The sequence below is a fragment of the Equus przewalskii genome, chromosome 1 (genome assembly GCF_037783145.1).
Source record: "Equus przewalskii isolate Varuska chromosome 1, EquPr2, whole genome shotgun sequence".
NCBI classification, from domain to species: domain Eukaryota; kingdom Metazoa; phylum Chordata; class Mammalia; order Perissodactyla; family Equidae; genus Equus; species Equus przewalskii.
The window spans coordinates 65,133,248-65,153,234 of NC_091831.1; the positions used below are offsets into that span (position 1 = coordinate 65,133,248).

General features: G+C 45.8%; 1 protein-coding gene across 4 annotated transcripts in view; it reads right to left on the reverse strand.

Annotated features, from left to right (window-relative positions):
- Positions 1-4,701: 4,701 nt before the first annotated feature.
- DLG5 (discs large MAGUK scaffold protein 5) overlaps positions 4,702-19,987 on the reverse strand; it is a 128,786-nt gene continuing 113,500 nt past the window's right edge. For 3 of the 4 annotated variants that reach the window (XM_070613048.1, XM_070613054.1, XM_070613064.1), the window contains exons 27-32: positions 19,596-19,792; positions 10,342-10,485; positions 9,956-10,083; positions 8,695-8,804; positions 7,920-8,029; positions 4,702-6,450 (exon numbers count right to left, since the gene is read on the reverse strand). In XM_070613048.1, the coding sequence (XP_070469149.1) occupies positions 6,347-6,450; positions 7,920-8,029; positions 8,695-8,804; positions 9,956-10,083; positions 10,342-10,485; positions 19,596-19,792 (793 nt within the window). In that variant the 3' untranslated portion in view covers positions 4,702-6,346. The remainder of the gene's footprint in view (positions 6,451-7,919; positions 8,030-8,694; positions 8,805-9,955; positions 10,084-10,341; positions 10,486-19,595; positions 19,793-19,987) is intronic. The other variant, XR_011538253.1, reaches the window with a different exon arrangement.

Sequence of the window (19,987 nt, forward strand, 5' to 3'; positions counted from 1 at the left end):
GAAAAAGCGAAGAATCTTCAAACACAAAGAAGTGTGGCATAGTTGCTTCTAGAACTTGAGGTGGAGAGGATGGCTTAAATACGGAATCCGGGAAAGCCAGTAAGAAAGAGATTCCTGGATTTCAAGCTACAGGTACTGCGTTTCCCCCAACTCGGCAGAAGCAGGCAGGCTTCTTCCCTGGAGAGTGTAAGAGAGGGTCTGTGGACTAAGGGACACCAGGCGCAGATGGGAGAACTGGTGGCCTACACAAACAAAAGGAGCAAGCGACCGCGTGCAGCCACAGTGAGTGCTGAAGGCAGAGAGCCCAGCCTTCCCCCAGCAGGCTCACAGATGCTGCCAGGCTGACCCTTTCCATCAGGAGAAGGACACCTTTGGGGAATCTGATCAACTCTCACAGACAGACCTAAGGAGACCATCAGTGAGAGTCCCCAGTGAGCCGCCCAGCCAGGCCCCCTACAGAGAAACTCAAAGGCTACACTCCTACCCATTTGTTCTAGACTTCAAATCCCCATGATTAATCATTAGCAGACACGCAAGGATTACCAGACACCTGAGGTCAAAGTTTCTAATGTGCAAGATTGAGACCAGGACAAATAGGGAAAAAAATTCTCACATAATTAGAATTATATGAGAAGAAAAAAATCTATATTATCTTCAGATATGAGAAGATACCATATGCATGAAACAAGTACAGGATGATATAAAAAAGGACATTGAGGGGCCCGCCCCGTGGCTGAGTGGTTAAGTTTGTGTGCTCTGCTTCAGCGGCCCAGGGTTTCGCTGGTTCGGATCCTGGGCATGGCCACTGTACCGCTCATCAGGCCATGCTGATGCAGTATCCCACGTGCCACAACTAGAAGAAGGACCCACAACTAAAAATATACAACTATGTACCAGGGGGCTTATGGGGAGAAAAAGGAAAAACAAAAAATGGACATTGAGAAATTGAAAACATGATAGCAAAGCTGAAAAACTCAATAGAAAGGATTAAAAGACAAAAGTTGAGTGAATCTCTGTCAAACAATAGCAAAATGACACAGTGACACCGACAGGAGATTACAAATTGAGGGACCAAGGACAGTACGTCCAACACATGAGTAACTGGAGCCCCAGAAAGGAGGAGCAGGAAGCAGCCCGCAGCACTTGCCACCACAGCCACTGCTCTTGGGACTTACGTGTCCATGCCCAGGCCTCCCAACCCAGACGGACAATCAGAAGATGACGGTGAATACAGACTTGGCTACTTTTTTCTTAATCCAGAACTCTTCTAGAAAACAGTGCTCGAAGAGGGTAAATCCAGCCACCTTTCTCTGAAGAAAGAATTCGGGTCAGGGGTTAACCCTTTTTTCTTCACAAGTGGCAAAGGAAACAGGAGATCCATCAAAGGACAGAAGAAGAGGAGAGCCAAAGAAAGAAATCAAGAAAACCCCAGGAAATCCTCCGGGAAGTAGAGGACAGGTACCAGGATGAGAGCTGGATCTAGAGGACGAGTCTGGTTTGGAGCAGGGATCCAAGAGAGAAATGTTAAAGCTGTCAGCATGAAGATCACTGCTGACTTCATGAGGCTTAGCTAAAAACAGAACGTAAAGGTGATCCTGGACCAGATTCTTATTTCTACTAGGCTTGTCCTGATGTGAGCAGACGAACTTCCTGCTCTCTAGATCAGCCAGAGAAATCAGCATCTCACCCCACAGAAGCCTTCAGCTTTGCCTTACTGCTGAAATCCAGAGGACAGCTGTGTTGAGTGCGAAAACAGAAAACCACAGCCCAAACCACAGAGGATATTTCTGCCAGACAATGAGGACCTAGCCTGTGGATGGCACTGTCACATGCCCTGACTGCAGTGGCCCCGCCCCTCCCATTACTCACTGAAGTCCTTGCTCACTGACTTCCCCAGAAGGGGCCCTTGTAAATTCCCAGAGAAGCTGAGGTTCACTCTGGCCCAGAGATCACATTACTTTTTCAGGTGACTTCATCTAATAGTGGCAACATTGTTTTTTCCCCATACAGCTAAGTTTGTGCTTGATGCCCAGTGTTTCTAACACTGAACACTACCTTGTTTCACGGTATCTCCATCAGGGGTAAAAATATACAGAAAAGCAAGCAAATGATCAAACCACAAGTCAGTACAGTGCTTACTTTAGTGGAAAAGGTGGAGAATCCAACTGGGTTGGGTATCAGAGGGCTTCTAAGGTAGTGGTAGTGTTCTGTTCCTTAAAGACGAACACACTGTCTGCCTTATTATTCTTTAGACTGTATATTTACATTGTATATGTTCTTCTCTATGTATGACACATTTCACAGTTGAAAAAAAGATATAAACTCCTAAGGGCAAGGAGCGAAGGGGGAACCATCAAGAGGCCAGATCCTATAATCTGGAAGTTACAAGCAGATGAAAGAGCATGGACAGGTGAAATCAGGTCAAGGAAACCTGCAGGCTAGAACGCCAGTGGAAAGGAGCAGTGGAGAAGGCCTGGCTGACCAGGATGCGGCCTTGGATCTCCCTCCCGTGAGAGGATGATCATTCCAATGCCAGCCACGGGCCCCAATTGTGAGTTTATGCTTGCTCTGTGCCCCAGCCTGCACTTCAGTGTATTTCTCTCTGTCTTTGGCATCCGTGACCCAGGTTGCCCTCTGCCCTGTCAACCTCAATGGGGGCAGCAGCTCAGCTTGCCAAAGCCAAATGCCAGTTGGCCAGATGCTTTGGTCAGCCTCAGATCTCTGTCTCAGCTGAGAGGCCTGAGGCTTTGGGCCAGTGCTTGGCTCCTAGTCCAGGCTCCTTCAGTTTCTGCACCAAAGCATTAGATGTCAAGGGTCTCTTTCAGCCTCCGAAAAGTCATGTATGTCAAAGCTTCTGGGGACCGGCCCCGTGGCCGAGTGGTTAAGTTCGTGTGCTCTGCTTTGGCGGCCCAGGGTTTCGCCAGTTTGGATCCTGGGTGCGGCCATGGCACCGCTCGTCAGGCCACACTGGGGCGGCATCCCATATGCCACAACTAGAAGGACCCACAACTAAAATAGACAACTATGTACTGGGGGGATTTGGGGGGAAAAAAAAAGATTGACAACAGTTGTTAGCTCAGGTGCCAATCTTTAAAAAAAAAAAAAAAAAAAGTTTTTCCAAAAAAAAAAGAAAAAAGCTTCTGGCTCTGTGAGACCAGGAGTGAAGTCTCGTTCTCCACCCACATCACAGATGTCAGTGCAGGAAGGGGCCTTAGAGATGATCAGGTCTGCATAATCTTTGGAGGCTCAGATGCTGAGGCCACGAGAGCATGCTCTGTCCAAGTCCTCACGGCTGGAGTTGAAAGTCAACTCTGCCTTTCCAGAATGACCTGGGCCTGCATGAGATAGACAACAACTTGGGGCAGAGCCTCATTTGTCTGGGTCCCCCCCAGCCTTGGTCTCAGACTGGTTAGAGACAAGCACAAATCCTCTCTTGGAGCTGCCTGGAGGTGGACCCTGGGGGCTGCCCCACAAGGCCTCAGTGCATCCAGAAACTAACGGTTTGTGACCTCAGGGACTTAACCGGTCCTCCAATTTAAAAAGGCATAGTGGTTTTTTCCTTGTAATTATAAAAGAAAACTAAGTCCCCTATAGAAAATTTGGAAAATACAAAAAAGTCTAAAGAAATAAAATCACTCATAATGCCACAAGCGCAAACTGTGAAGGTTTTGGTATCATAATTGAGTTCTTTAAAAGAAACTATTCCTAAAACAAGCAGCCGCCGTACCATTTGCCGAGTGGGTAACAAAATCTATGCAGCAGCTGCCCCCGTCTGAGGACAGCACTGAGTCTGGGCTGTCAAGGAGGTGTGGGCAGCTCTGTGGACGGGTACACATGGCAGAGGGGTGTGCCCTGGGTCCCAGAGAGCTGCGCCGGTCCCAGCTCCTCTCAACTGCCACAGCCCCACACAGCTCTGTGACTCCTGTGGCCAAAGGTGAGGCCAAGACTGCAGGTCCATGGTGGAACTTTACCCAGCAGGAAAGAACCAGGGAGGCACCAATAACAAGTCTACCCTTGTTGGCCCAGCCAATGGCAGCATGAGGCTTTTCCAGAACATTCTGCTCTCAAGCTCCTCCAAGCAAAAAGAACAGAGTAGGTGGGCTCTGCTCTGACCCAGGCCTCAGGTTGTTTAATGAGGCCAGCCCTGGCTTCCTGGCCACTTTTCCCAGTTTCCCTGCCACTCTGGAACATGGACTTTAAGGCCCAAGCAGGCTGCTCTGGAGAGCCCTGCATGCTGGGTGGTAGCACAATGCAGCCCCATGCCAGGCTGGGCCCTCCTCACCTGGTCTGGCCCTTGACCCCTTGCAGACAGGGTCCTGACTGAGAATATTAGGGGATCCTGGTGTCCTTCAAATCTCCTTTGCTTTTCACAACCCATCCCAAACTTGCAGACCTGAATGTGAGCACCCAGGGGCAGGATCTGAGTCTTAAGCAAATCAGCCATCTGGCCGCAACCAGTACCTACGCTGTGCTGGACGGATGGACGAACACCTGGGAGAGGAGGACGGAGTCAGAGCAAAGCTGATGCAGCAGGTGAAAGGGGCTCCTGATTATCACGAGAGCTAGAAAGAACCTCACACATCAGCCAATCCTGGCCACATGCAGAGGGAGGAAAGGTGTGTCAAGTTAGGAATAAAGGAAAGCTGAGGGAGCAGGAAAAGACAGAAACAAGTGAAACACAGGTGTCTTCACCACAACCAGTTACAGAAACTGACCTTTATTATTATACTAAAGTCTGTGTAACTTTTGATACAAAGTAAGGTTTTAGTACAGAAAATCCCAGTCTGTCAGAACAGTACCTGCGCACACTGTACCATCACAGTCCCACTCTGTCTGCAACTCAGAGGAACAGCCCCAAGGGCATGCGAGTAAGACCTGGAGACAGCCTATGGTTGTCTTAGTTGTCTGAGCTAGAAAACTTGTACCTGTAAAACAAAGGGCAGCATTGAGGACTGAAACATGTCTCTTTTTGAACAATTGTGCAAGAAAATATATCCCTTTTTAAAAAATGTCAGTATGACTAAACTACAATCTAGTGTCTAGAATTACAAAGAATAAAATGAAATCAAAGATTTCTTGCTAGTAAAATGAAATGTTAGGAACAGTATTAAAATATAGATCATACCCCAGTGACACTTACATGGAGCCCAGTACAGTACCTATTATTAACAAGACGCACAGTTTAAGGAGGGACCACATCAAATCTTCAGCCAGAGACATCCAGCGTCAGAAGTGCAAAAAAAACCCCAAACGAAGAATGAAGACATCTTCATGGAGTACTGTTCATGCCGTGAGTGCTGTAGCCAAGACTAAAAAGATCCCAGTTTCTCTTTTTAGATTTTTGACAGTGATAACACTAATCATTACGCTTCCCCCAAGAGCTCTCAATGCAAAGTTTGAAACACGAATGTTTTCATATCAAAAAGAGCACTGTGCCTGCCCACTCGATAGAGTTTAAGAATTACCCTGCAAAAACTGCACTGATAAAGGCTGTCACTATTTACAGAACCTAAAAAGGACCCAGTGGCATGCATCAGCCCTAGCTTAACGCCCTGCCTGGAACGAGCTGTGTCATCATGAACCTATGACGCTCCAACGGACCAGACAGAATGCTGAAACAACAAATGCAGACGAAGGAGAAGACATGGAAGGCAGGAGAGAAGGTCTGAGAGATGAGTGTGTAAGACTGCCAAAAGTCACCTTCCCTGGTGCAGGTGGGGAGAACACTGCCCCTGGCGAGTGAGCCCCACAAAGGCACTGGTTCTGCCACCACAGATGTCTAAGCATCTGCAGTCGCGAGGTCCTTCCAGGAGAGGTGCCACCGAGGAGCAGGAAGTTTGTCAAAGCTCTGGTCCCACCGACAAGAACCTCCCAAAGCAAGCAGCCCCCGGTGAGGTTCCAGAGTTGTTTGGCTGAAAACAGGAACAAAATCAACACGAAAGCAACACGGGGGGTTGGGTTGATAGAGGGGCAGGGCTGGGCACCGACAACACGGAGCCATTCAAGTAAACATAAACAACCAAATACTTAGAAAAGGCTTGTAAACTGTGATCTGAAAGGTTCTCTTTGCAGCATCTCTGATCAGCTGGCTAAAGAAAGGCTGGTGTCAAACCCCTCTAATTGAAAGTCTTTTGTGGTTTTTGTTTTGTCTTAAAGCACAGGTGTAAGAGGAACAGTCCGCCAGCCCTCTGTATACAAAGGAGGTGCTTCTGGAGTCCTTGCTCATGGATCCTTCCCCTTCATGTTTATATACACATAGACTTCCATTTCTCATCACTAACGAAGAGCTGAGCCAGGTGTTCACAGTGGCAGACGAGCTGCAGTCACTCCCCAGCACAGTGATCTTCTACAGTGGGCAGGCTGGAATCCACAGGACCTTATCTTGCTCTTGATTGACCATTGCCAAGATCTGAGTGCAAATGCTCGACAGGGCTCCTCCCTGGACAATGCCTGCAAAAGAGCCCCAAACACACAGATCACTGAGCTCAGAGTAAGACCTCAGGTTTGAGGCAAATAAATACATCTTTTCCTCTTTCTCTTCTCCTGCCTATTCTGAGCTACTTGACCCTTCTGCCCTACTCCCACCTGACTCTCATCCATCAGCAAGGAATTAGGGAAGAAAAAGAAAATTGAGAGTTGAGTGCAAATCCCTTTGGCTTCCTATCTGTCCCTCTGGTCAACTGTTCAGTAGGATGCTGAAAATACAGGCCCCAAATGAAGGTGGGTGTCAAATTCTGCCAGGCTTTCCAGCGTCTGGAACATGAATGGCTAGGATTTGACCGCTCGCATAAACTGCTCACCCCCACTGCATGCCCTGGCTTGGGTCTGCCCAATCTTGCAGTGGGGACTCCAGTACATTGGAAGGCAGTTTGGGCGTGTGCTGTGATGGTCTGATAGGCAGTAGGATTCTATAGGAAGCAAGGACGGGTGTCAGGAGCCGGTACCCCATGGCCCAGAGAAGACGACACATCTCCAGCTGGGGCCCAGGCCTGTTCTGCAGGCTTTTAACACCAAACCTCAGAAGACACAAGACCATGGCTCTCGGTGTGCTCCACCAAACAGCGCCAGTAGACAACCCAGGCCCCAGCTGCTTGCCACGAGGTACGTACAGAAATTGACAGGGAGCATTTAGAAACTGCTATGGAAATGTGACAGAGTAATTTTATGTCTGCTGAATCTAATAAAAAGCCAAGGCTTGTGTTTTGTAAGTTTTGGAGTTTTAAATTTTCATGTCTCTAGTAATTGTTAATGTCTGCGATGGACTGCAAGTTAAAAAACACAAACATATATATAGACAGAAGGATGAAGATTGGTTTTTGAGACCAATTGTTGCATGAGAAGCACCAAATTAGATCATAGCACTCTCTACAAGTTAATTAAAATCACTGTCCCAGCCTCTCTGTGACTACAATGTCACTAACCCCCCTACAAACGACTGATTCTATGGAAGAGGTTGAAAGACACAAAGCAAAATGGCAGCTAAAATTGGAGCCATGCCTCTTTTGGTTTGTTTTGTCTCAAAGACCAGAGATGTAAGGACACTGCTTTTCTTGACCAAACCTCATGGCAAAACTGGACTGCCCTGGAAGGTGTGAAGGACAGATGGCTACAGCCACCACCAAGTGCTGCCTTGCCAGGGAACACTGGAGCTATGCTATGTAACACGTTTAAAAATCCCAGAGGAAAAGGCCAGACCAGGACCTGAGGCCAAAATTAGTGAACTTTATCTTTCAACGTGTAAAATTCCTGATGTTGCCCGGTGCCTGCAATCAGAACATTTGTAATAAAAGTGCTTACCGTGGCATTCACCAGGCACCCAGAAGTGTGGGCTATTACCGCTTTCCAGAACCATGTCTTTGGAAATCCTGTTTCCATCCCCACTCCCTGCTCTGCCTCTCCAGCTCAGATGCACCACCTACCTGTGAAGTACCTACTGTACTCCTGTTCAATCTTCTGAGCCGTCTCAAATTGCTCTTTGGAATGCCTCTGAGTCACCTTGTCCTTCAGGTAGATGGGGTCTCTCTGCTCCCTGTCAGGACATCCGGAGAACCAAGCTGAGCCTCTCGCCTCCCCAGGCCCTCCTCTTTCCATCACACAGGGGCCCCATGAGCTCCCCTCGTAAAGCACAGCAGTAGCCTGCAGCCCATGGGGAGCTCTGGGCAGAGGGGGGAAAGGTGGGTGCCCCAGTGCATGCGCACAGGGAGCAGGCCCTCGAGTGCAGGTACCAGAAGCTTCAAAGCACAGAAAGGCAAAGTGGAGGGGGACCTTGATGAGCTGTTAGCCCAACCAGTTTGGAAACTGAAGCTCAGTGAAAGTAAAGGTTCACGCAAGCCACAAGCCAGCTCCTTGCAAGCTGGACTTAGCCCAGGTCACCCAGTTCCTGCATCCCTGTGAGCACCAAGCTGAGAGACAGGAGAAGGGAAAGGGGGATGGGGCAGGAGGGGAGCTATGCAAAGCTGGACATACTCAAGGAACTGTGGCAGCACCCAGCAGGGCGAAGGGTGGTAGGCACGGAGGGCCGTGCTTGGTTAACACTGCGTGACTCTGAACATGAGGTGGGGGCTTTAGGGGGAAGGCTCATTCCTATACATGCCACCTACTTCAAAGCCAACAGCCCTGCTGCCTTGGCTGTTTAAGCCAGCAGCCCCATCCCGGCAAGGCCCCAGGCTCAGCTCCGAGGAGCTGGTCACCTACTTGATGTGTTTGGCGCTCTTGTAGTGGATGAAGATGACGATGGGGTAGATGTGCATGTGGTGCAGCCGCTCGATGGCGTGGGGAGCAATGTCCAGGAGACAGTGCCGGTTCTGAGAGGGACGTGGGGAGAGTGAACACATACAGTTCTACCCATGAACAAGGCAGCAAGACCAGTCTCTCAGGAAGACCACACATGATGAACCGTGGGGAAACCTTATCCTGGAAAATCTCTCCCCACAAGCTATCAGCTCTGATGGTGGTCGAGGCTGGGAGCCAGGGCCGAGTAGGGTCTGGACAGACCAACTCCAAACTTCCCTTCCTGCCTTTGCCCAGATATGGGGACCTTCTTAAAGCTCCACCCCTGCCCGGCTTAGAAACCTTCCTTCCGCCAGACGGAGCAAACGAAGACTCAAAGACTCTCAGCAGGGCCTGCGGCGGGGAAAGGTCACGCGTGTCTTTGCACGGCTGTGGCTGAAATGCGTCCTGGGGTCCCCTGAGCCTCCAGGTCAAGTGTGAGCCAAAGGAAGGCCATGGCACTCTGCCTATCACTCCCCCCAGCCCCTGGAAGCTCCAGTGAGGGGGCCCAACTGTTGGCAGGCTTTCTAACTTCCGGGACACCCCTGACTGGAGCTCGTCCACCTCAACTGGGCAACCGACACTCAGAGCTGTAAGAAGCCAACTCCTTCACGTAACAAGAAAACCAAAGCCCAACGAGGTGAGCTGACCTGCTGAGAAGGACCGAGCCCAAGGAGTGCCCACGCTCTCGGGGGCGGCCTTTCCAACACACTGCAGAGTTCCCTGTGCCTCCTCATGCTACCTGGGAAACGGGCCTGAAGACAGACAGCACCACCTGTAACCCTTTCAAGGACAGGGGCCCTGGTGGAAGCTGTGCATCGTCTCCAGGATAAGGCACACACAAAGTTCTGCACACAAGCCCAACAGAGGAATGCCAGGACCCTGTTGTAGAATTCCCTGTGAGAGGGCTTTCCTAGAATTCAAAGCTCTTGTGAGATCCCCTCAGAGGGGGAGAGTTGACACATACAGATGGAGACTCCTACATGCCTGCCCAAGGCTAGCTTCCTACTGATGAAAGCGGAAGCACTCGGAAGCAACAGGGGAGCCCTGAGTAGGTTAATCTGCCCTAACAGGACACAGGTGAGCTCAGTGGCCTGAGAGACACAGAAGGCCAAGGTCCAAAGGCACAGGGGGTCCACTCAATGCTTCAACAGTCACCTAAGCCTTGGTCTGAAGCAACAGGTACCTTTTCTGTGATCTCCTTTATGGAAGCCACTGTGGTCACGTCAAAATGGCCACTCCTCCGCTTGTAGTCGACAAACAGGCAGTCTTTGACGCCCCGCTCAATGGCCTGCTGGGAGGCCTTCATCACCTCTGCAAAGCACACACATGGGAATCAGGATGCCCCCCGGCACAGTGAGCTGTCACAGCACGTTCTGGGGAAGAACACTGTGCAGAAGAGCTGTTAGGAACCTGGTCCTGCTGTCCACTCTTCCAGAGAAAGAACCGGAAGCCAAGAATCTCACCCAAATCAGGAGGGCTGTGAAACACCAGAGGATCTGGCCCCAGGAGACAGGTGGACTGGACACAGGGACAGACACAGCCCAGAAGGCCCAGGGGGGAACCCCTTACCAAGGGGGCATCTGCAGAACTTGCCAGGCGCCTCGTTCACCAGCATCTCCTTCACCACGTCCAGCAAAGGCCCCAGAATCAGGACGGGCCTCAGGGAGCTGCAGTCTACTCTCTGGACTCGCTGATAGGCAAGGCTCACGGAATCTGAGGGGAGAGGGGCAGTGTCATGGGCACCAGCCTGGAGCAGACGGGGAGGGGCTGGGAGCCCACAGCTCACCTGACCTTGCTCACCCAGATAGGCCCACACCCTTCACTCCACAAATTCAGAGCCAGGTAGGGTGACCATCTCACCCCAGTTTGCTGGGACTTGCGCGGTTTCAGCACTGAGAGTCTCACGTGCCGGGCACACCAGGGCATGCTCACTCCTGGAGTCCAGCACAAGTGTCCCCTGCTCCATGAACACTTAAGGCAGTCAGTCTTTAACAGTCATTTCAGCACTTTCTTCTGCTCAAATTCTCCCGCATGTGCCTTAGGCCTGCTCCCCTCATCCCCAGTATCCATTCTCCGCTCTCTAGAGATACATCCTCTGAGGTTTAGCAGGTATAATCTCTCCTGCAGGAAGGCATGGTCAGGTGACCCAGACCTCCCCAGTGTGGTGAGCAGAGGCAAAGCCTGCACTTCCTCACCCCCTTCCTATGGGCTGAAACACAGGACCAGGTGCTGTGAGCCACCTCTGACTCCGCAGATGAGGACAACCCTTAGAAGATGGCATGCTACAAGATAGAAGGGACCTGGGTCCCTGGGTGATTCCCCAGAACAGAGCTGCCTCCCTGGGACCACCTGCCAGCTCAGACTTTTACATGGCGGAGAAATAAGCTTCCTATCATGCTTCGGCCACTGTCATTTGGTCTCAGTTACAACAGTCAACTAGTGTCCTAGTTGATATGTGTATCGTCTCCCACCAAATGAATAAAAAGTCCCTGTGGAAAGAGAGGTCTAAAAACCAGCACACAACTCTTTTCTTGGCATCTTCCTGGTATCACTGTGCTGGCATCTTGGAAACACTTTAAAAAGAATATAAAGCACAGCCCTTGCCATTAAAGTCAAGCTCACATTCTAATCAGCATCACATGTCTAGGACAGCAACACATGAAAAGCAAGATAACCATACAAGAGCTGCCCAAGAGCTCCAGGCAGCAGAACAGGAGAGCCCGGGGAGCGGCAGAAGCGAGAGGAACACTATGTGGATCAGAGGATGCAGAGACCAGAAGGCCAGGTGGGATGGGCGCTGCGCCCAGGCATGGCATGGCAGGACGGTGGGTGATGGCGACGGGGAGGGGCAGAGCTGAGGTGAGGGTAGGCTAAGGTGGATTTGTGAGGAAAGGTCAATGAGAGGGTCAGCCTGGAAGGCCTATGCACAACTATACAGCGAGGCTTAACTAGGAGATGAGGAAGGAGGGGCCAGAAAGCAGAGCTGTAAGTGAACACACAGCACAGTGCTGGGTACAGCCTCAGCTCCCTAAGAACCGAGCGCGTGAGCAGAATGAGGGGGAAGTGAACACTCCCCCCTTCCCTCATCCACACCTCCACATGTATTTTCTAGGACTGGTGATTATCCATGTACATATAGATGGCTTTCTGTACAGCATGTCTCAACCTGGTGTCTCATCTGCTAACAAGGCAGGGGGAGGTTTTGGTGACCACATTCGCTGTCCAAGAACCCCAAGCATTTTGGACCAAACACTCTGAAGAGCCTCAGGGCAAGAGATGAACACATCCTCTCTTTTAAAAATTAGAATACTACAGATAAAGCCAAACATCCTCTTCGATGTCTTTTCTCCAATCCTGGTCCCCACCAGCTTCCTCAGAAGTAACCACTATCATGAGCTGGACGTATACCCTTCCAGATGCTTCCCTATTCTTACATGTTGATTTTTATATGCTCAAAAAGACTAGAAAATATGTTGTGTATGTGTGTGTTCCAACAAAAATGGCACGATACTGTAAAATCTGCAACTCCTTCTTTCACTCAGTGTTATGTTTCTGGAAGGCATCCGTGTTGACTCATCTTGATCTCTTTTATTCCTCTTGAACATCCCACACATGGATACACTACATCTATTTTTCCATTTCCCTGTTTATGGTCATTAAGTCACTGTTCTTCTCAACTTACTTGAAAAAGAATCAGGTAATGACTGTTAACATTCCACACTGTGAGGTACCAATTAGAAGATTCTGTTCCTCCCTGAATAATCTGCTTCACTGAAGTCCTCCTAATTACAGAATCATAAGGCTAGACAGCATCTCAGCAGTCAATGAATCCAACCAGAGTAAGCAGCCCAGAGAAAATGCAAAACTCCCAGGTAAGGGTAAATATACAGACAGACAGAGAATCTGGAAGTAATGTGATATAGATGCATAAATCACTTTCAAATCTGGTATAGATATTAAAAACCAAAAGCTAAAACTAACTATGTCTATGCTAATAAATACACATTATAAAAAGAGGTAATTGGTACCATCAACAACATAAAGTGGGGGGACACAAAAATATAATTTTATATGAGATTGTAATTATCAGTTTAAAATGGACTGTTATAACTTTAAGATGTTTTACATAATTGCAATGGCAAGCACAAAGAAAATATCTATAAAATATACATGAAGTAAAATGAGAAGGGAATCAAAACGTTATTACAAAAAAATTAATGAAACACAAAGGAAGGCAGCAAGGGGGGAAAAGATGGACAAAAAAGCTAAAAGACATACAGAAAACAACAAAATGGCAATAATAAGTCCTTTCATATCAGTAATACGTTATATGTAAGTAGATTAAAAGCCCCAATCAAAAGACACAGATTGGCTGAATGGATAAAAAACAAGACCCCACCATACGCTGTCTACAAAAGACTCACTTTAGACCTAAGGACACACGTAGGGTAAAAGTCAAAGGATAAGAAAAAGATATTTCCTGAAAACTGGAACTTAAAAGGAACAGGGCTGGCCATAGCTATATCATGCAAAATAGATTTTAAGACAAAAATTATCACAAGAGACAGAAAAGGACACTATATAACAATCAAAAAGTCAGTTCTACAGAAAGATACAACAATTATAAATATATCTGCATCTAACATTAGAGCTTCCAAATATGCAAAGCTCAAGCTGACAGAAGTGGAGGGAGAAACAGATAGTAACATAATATTAGTAGGGAGTTCAATGCCCCACTTCAGTTACAAATAGAACCACCAGAAAGAAGATCAGTAAGGAAACAGAGCACTTGAATAACACCATAGACCTAATAGGTACACACAGAACACTCCACCCAACAACAGAACACACATTGTTCTCTAATGCACATGAACGTTCTCTAAGATAGATCACATTAGGCCACAAAACAAGTCTTAACAAATTTAAGACTGCAATTATACAAAGTATCTTCTCTGACCATAACGGAATGAAACAAGAAATCAACAGCAGCACGAAAGTCTACAAATGTGTAGAAATTAAAACAACTCACCCTTAAACAACCAATGGGTCAAAAAAATAATCACAAGGGAATTCAGAAAATGTCTGGAGACAAATGAAAATACACAACACACGAAAAAGTATGGGATGCAGCAAAAGCAGTTCTAAGAGGGAAGTTTACAGTGATAAATGCTGACACTGAAAAAGAAGGATCTCAAATCAACAACCTAAGTTTACACTTTACAGAACCAGAAAAAGAACACACTAAACCCAAAATCAGCAAAAGGAAGGACATAATAAAGATAAGAACAGAGATAAATGAAATAGAAAATAGAAAAAAAATCAATGAAACCAAAAGTTGGTTTTTTGAAAAGACTGAAAGACATTTTTAAGACAAACTTTAAGGTCTTTAAGACCTTTTAAGACAAACTCTTAGCCAGACTAATGAAGAAAAAAGCAGAGAAGACAAATAACTAAAATTAGAAATGAGACAGTACATTTCACAAATTTAAAAAATTATAAGAAATTACCAATTATATGTCAACAAATTGGATAAGTGATAAGAAATGATAAATGACTAGAAACACACAACCTAGCAAGACTAAATCATGAAGAAACAAAAAATCTAAACAAACCTTAACAAGTAAGGAGATTGGAACAGGAACCAAGAAACTTCTCAACAAAGAAAAGCCCAGGACTAGACGGCTTCACCAGAGAACTCAACAAACATTTAAAGAAGAATTAACACCAGACCTCTTCAAACTTTTCCAAAGAACTGAAGAGAGAAAACTTCCAAGCTCATGCTATGAGGTCAGCATTACTCTGACACCCAAACCAGCTAAAGACACAAGAAAAGAACACTACAGACCAATACCATTGATAAATACTGATGCAAAAATCCTTACCAAAATATTAGCAAACTGAATTCAACAGCATATTAAAGCGATTATAAACTATGACCAAGTGGGATTCATACATGGAAAGCAAAGATAGTTCGATAATCAAAAACCAATCAATGTGATACACCACATTAACAAAATGAAACACAAAAACCACATGATGATCTCAATTGATGCAGAAAAAGCATTTGACAAAACCAACACCCTTTCACGATTAAAAAAAGAAAACACTCAACAAACTAGGAATAGAAGGAAACTACCTCAACATAACAAAAGCCATATATAAAAAGCCCATGCTAACATCACACTCCACGGCAAAAGACTGAAAGCTCATGCTTTCGGTTTGAGATCAGGAACAAGGCCAGGAGGCTACTCTCGCCACTACTATCCAACATAGTACTGGAAATCCTAGCCAGAGAAATGAGACAAGATAAAGAAATTCACAATAGGCATCCAAATTGAAAAACAAGAAGTAAAATTATCTGTTTGCAGATGACATGATCTTTTATGTAGAAAACCCTAAAGAATCCATTAAAAAACTGGTACAACTAATAAGTGATTTCAGCAAAGTTTCAGGGCACAAAATCAAAACACAAAAATTAGTTGCATTTCTTAATACTAACAATGACCAATCTGAAAAAGAAATTAAGAAAACAATCCCATTTACTATAGCCTCAAAAAGGATAAAATATTTAGGAATAAACCAAACCAAGGAGGTAAAAGACTTGTATGCTGAAAACTACAAAAAACTACAAAACATGGCAAAAAGAAATCAAAGATATAATAAATGGAAAGATATTCTGTGCTCGCGAATTGGAAGACTCATTATCATTAAAATGTCCATACTACCCAAATCAATCTATACAGATTCAGTACAATCCGTATCAAAATCCCAATAGCATTTTTTTGTAGAAACAGAAAAAAAAAATGCGAAATTCATACAGAATCTCAGAGGACCTGGAATAGCCAAAACAATCTTAAAAAGAACAAAGTTGAAGGTCTCATACTTCCTGATTTTGAAAAATACTGCAAAGCAACAGTAATCAAGACAGTGTGGTAGTGGCATAAAGACATATATTTAGAGACCAATGGAACAGAATAGAGAGCCTAGAAATAAATGCTTGTATATAAGGCAAAATGATTTTTTTTCCTGCTTTTTTCTCCACAAATCCCCCCAGTACATAGTTGTATATTTTAGTTGTGGATCCTTCTAGTTGTGGCACGTGGGACGCCACCTCAACATGGCCTAATGAGTGGTGCCATGTCTGCACCCAGGATCCAAACCCTAGGCTGCTGAAGCAAATCACAGGAACTTAACCACTCGGCCATGGGGATCGGCCCCCATAAGGCAAGCTGATTTTTGATAAGGGTGCCAAGACTACACAATGGGGAAATGAAGTCTCTTCAACGAACAGTATTGTTAAAACTGATGTCCACATGAAAAAGAGTGAAGGTGGACCCTTATCTCACACCATATACCAAAATTAAACCCAAATAGATTAAAGACCTAAACATAAGGCCTGAAACTATAAAACTCCTAGAAGAAAACATAGAGGAAGAGTTTCATGACATTGGTGTGGGCAATGATTACTTGAATAGGGACAAGAAAAGCACAGGCAAGAAAATCAAAATAGACAAATAGGACCACATTGAATTTTAAAACTTCTGTGCATCACAGTAAACAAACAAACAGAATGAAAAGACAACCTACGGAAGAAGACAAAATATCTGCAAATGATGTACATGTGTGTGTGTGTGTGTGTGTGTATCTGAAAGGTTTATATCCAGAATTTATAAGAAAGTTCTAGAACTCAACAAAACAAATAATTTGATTAAAAATGGGTGAAGGATTTGAACAGACAATTCTCCAAAGAAGATATACAAATGGCCATCAATCATATGAAAAAGATGCTCAACATCACTAATTAAGAGAAATGCAAATCAAAACATTGAGATACCACCTCACACCCATTAGGATGGCCACTATCAAAAGAAACGAGCAAACGGAAGATAACGGGTGTTGGCAAGAATGTGGAGAAATTGGAACCCTTGTGCACTGCTGTTGGGAATATGAAATGATACAGCTACTATGGAAAAGAGTATGGTGGTTCCTCAAAAAATTTAAAAATAGAATTAACATATGATCCAGCAATCCCACTTCTGTGTATATAGCCAAAAGAATTCACAGCAGGATCTCCAAGAGACATCTGTACACCTGTGTTCATCCAGCATTATTCACAGTAGCCAAGAGGCAGAAGCAATCCAAATGTCCATTGACAAGTGAATGGATAAAGAAAATGTGGTAGATACATACAATGAAATACTATGCAGCCGTAAATAAAGAAGGAAACTTGTCACATGCTACGATATGGATGAACCTCAAGGATATTTTGCTAAGTGAAATAAGCTAATCACAAAAGGATAAATACTGTATTATTCCACTCATATGAAGTATCTAAAGTATTCAAAATCATAGAAATAGAAAAGGTGGTGTGGCTGTAAAGGGTTGGGGCAAGAGGGGAGGCGGAATTAGTGTTCAGTGGGTACAGAATTTCAATTTTGCTAGATAAAAAAGTTCTAGAGATCTGCTGCACAACAATGCAAATATACTTAACACCACTGAATTGTACACTTAAAAATGGTTAAGATAGTAGGTTTAAATGTGTTTTTTACCACAAAAATATCAAACAGAAACTAGAACTGAAAAATGCAATTTCTGAAATAAGAACATTGGACACAACAGAAGAGTGGAGTAATGAAGAGGGAAAGTTCAGTGGAAAATATCTGAGCTATCCAGGTTGAAACACGGAGACAAAAAAACCAAAAACACAGAAAATAGAGGGGGAAAAGAAGGTGTAAAACACATATGGACATGGTCAAAGAGCTAAGATGCAGGAGTGGAAAGACAAGCACAGAAGTAGTTTTAAAGAAACACTGGCCAGGCATTTTCCAAAAGTGACACTGTTCTGTACACACATTATACTTCAATAAAATGAAAAAAAGAGATTGTCACTGTGGGTTGAAAAAACCCACATGCTGCTTATAGGAAACATTTAAATATAAAGCTACAGAGGGGCCAGCCCGGTGGCCAAGTGGTTGGGTTCACGCACTCTGCTTCGGCAGCCCAGGGTTTCGCCAGTTCAAATCCTGGGTGCAGACATGGCAGTACTCATCAAGCCATGCTGGGGCGGTGTCCCACATGCCACAACTAGAAGGACCCACAACGAAGAATATACAACTATGTACCAGGGGGGCTTTGGGGAGAAAAAGGAAAAAATAAAATCTTTAAAAAAAAAAAAATACATATATATAAAGCTACAGAAAGTTTAAAATAAAAGGATGAAAAAAGATGAACTATGCAAATGCTAACCAAAGGAAAACTGGTACAACAATAACAATATCACACAAAACAGAGTTCAAGGCAAGAGACGTGACTAGAGATAAAGAAGGACATTTCATGATGACAAAAGGGTCAACTTACCAGGAAGATATAACAATTCAAAAGGTGCGTGCTCTTAAAGACAACTTCAAAAAATATAATGCAAAAAAACCCTGAAGAACTAAAAGAAGAGTAGACAAAAGGCTATTTTTCAAAGACAAACATATCTATCGGACATCCACTGACTACTCCAGAGACGGTGTCTATGGGAGAAAAGGGAGGGGGGATATGAAAGCGGAGGTCAAAGAAATGAAAGGAGAAAAAACAAAAGCAATCTAAGAGAGAAACCATGCCTTGAGTAAGGGGTCGGCAGACTTCTTCTGTAAAGGGCAAGAGAGTAAATATTTTAGGCTTTGAAGGCCAAAAGGCAAAATCAAGCAACTATTATTGCCCAGTGACTAATACAGTCTTCACACATTTTAAAGTCTAAGAACCCATTCTTAGCTTGCAGGCCATACAAAAACAGGCAGTGGGCTAGATTTGGCTCATGGGCTGTGGCGTCTCAAGCCCTGTCCTGACTGACATGACAGTGGGCCATGAACATAGGTAGGATTCACTCAACTTGCTGTGCCTAAGGCCTTAATTTAAAAAATTAAGAAAGAAGGAGGGGAAGAGGGGAGGGAGCAAGGAAAGGAGGGAAGAAGGAAACCTGCTATCCTACCTTCTGTTGCTCAAGGCCACCTCCCCACCCTGCCTGCCCAGGAGGGCACACATTCTAGAACAATGGACGTACATGCGGGGTCCCAGGAGCAGCATTCATGAGAGCCTCCTGCTTTACAGGACAAATACAGCCTTTCCACAAGGGTGACCTCACAGGGGATCTGATACTCCCTAATATGCAACTCTGGGCCTACATCAGCACCCGGGCCTGGGAGGATCTTGTAAGAATCATTAACAGACACAGGGAGTGAGGCCAGAAAAGGCCAAAGATCTGCAGAGACTGGTGGTCAGTGGTCACCACCGAGCAGCCTGTAATAACCCAAAACAAACTACAAGCAATACATTGAACAAAAACTGCTTTTTGCCCGCTTAATACTTCTCCTTCCTTTCTTCCTTACTAACAGAACCTGCATTACTGAGGCCAGCAATGCTCCAGCCAAAAACCTGCCTTTTCAGCCTCCCTTGCCCATGCAAGTGGCCAATGAGATGTAAGTAGAAATCAAAGGGTGGGGCTTCCAGGGAAGCTATTTAAAGAGGTACACTAAACTGAGGCACACTTTTGCCTTGCCCCTTCCTCCTTCCTGCTGCCTGAACATGGACGTGATGGATGGAGCTACAATGAAATGTGGTGACCACGGGGAAACGTTAAGGATGGAAGCCATGCCCTATGGATAGTAGACTCTGAAGACACCAGCACCACCATCCCAACCTAGATGCCTACCTCCAGACTACTTCTGTGTGAAAGTAGGCAAATCTCTATCTTGTTTAAGTCACTGTTGTGAGGCTTCTGTGGTTAACAGCAAATCTAATCCTGAGAGCCTGTTAAAAAAGCAAGCTCAGCCACTTGCCTTCAAAGAGTGGAATGGAATCATTGGAAAAGGTGTCCAAGGCAAGAAGGTCTTTCCCATCTTTGGACCCACTGCGTTTGTGCTTATGTTTTCTTCGAAAGAAGGATCTGCGTGCAGCCGCCGACAGCGTCTTTGCAGTGGCGTTGTCGTCTTTGACTTCAGACATGCTGAGCCTCCTGGAGAATTCTTGGTCCATCCTGCAGTCACAGGGAATGGCAGTGCTGGGTGGGACCACAGGGACCATCTCCTGCCCATCCTGCCCATGAGGAGAGCGAGAGCTGGGACTACAGGCTCCTCCAACACTCCTCTGCAGGTTTCACGGCAACTTCACCCACCCACGCCGAGGACCCCTGTACCACTGCTGTGGGGTTGACACAAGCACCAGAGCTGGG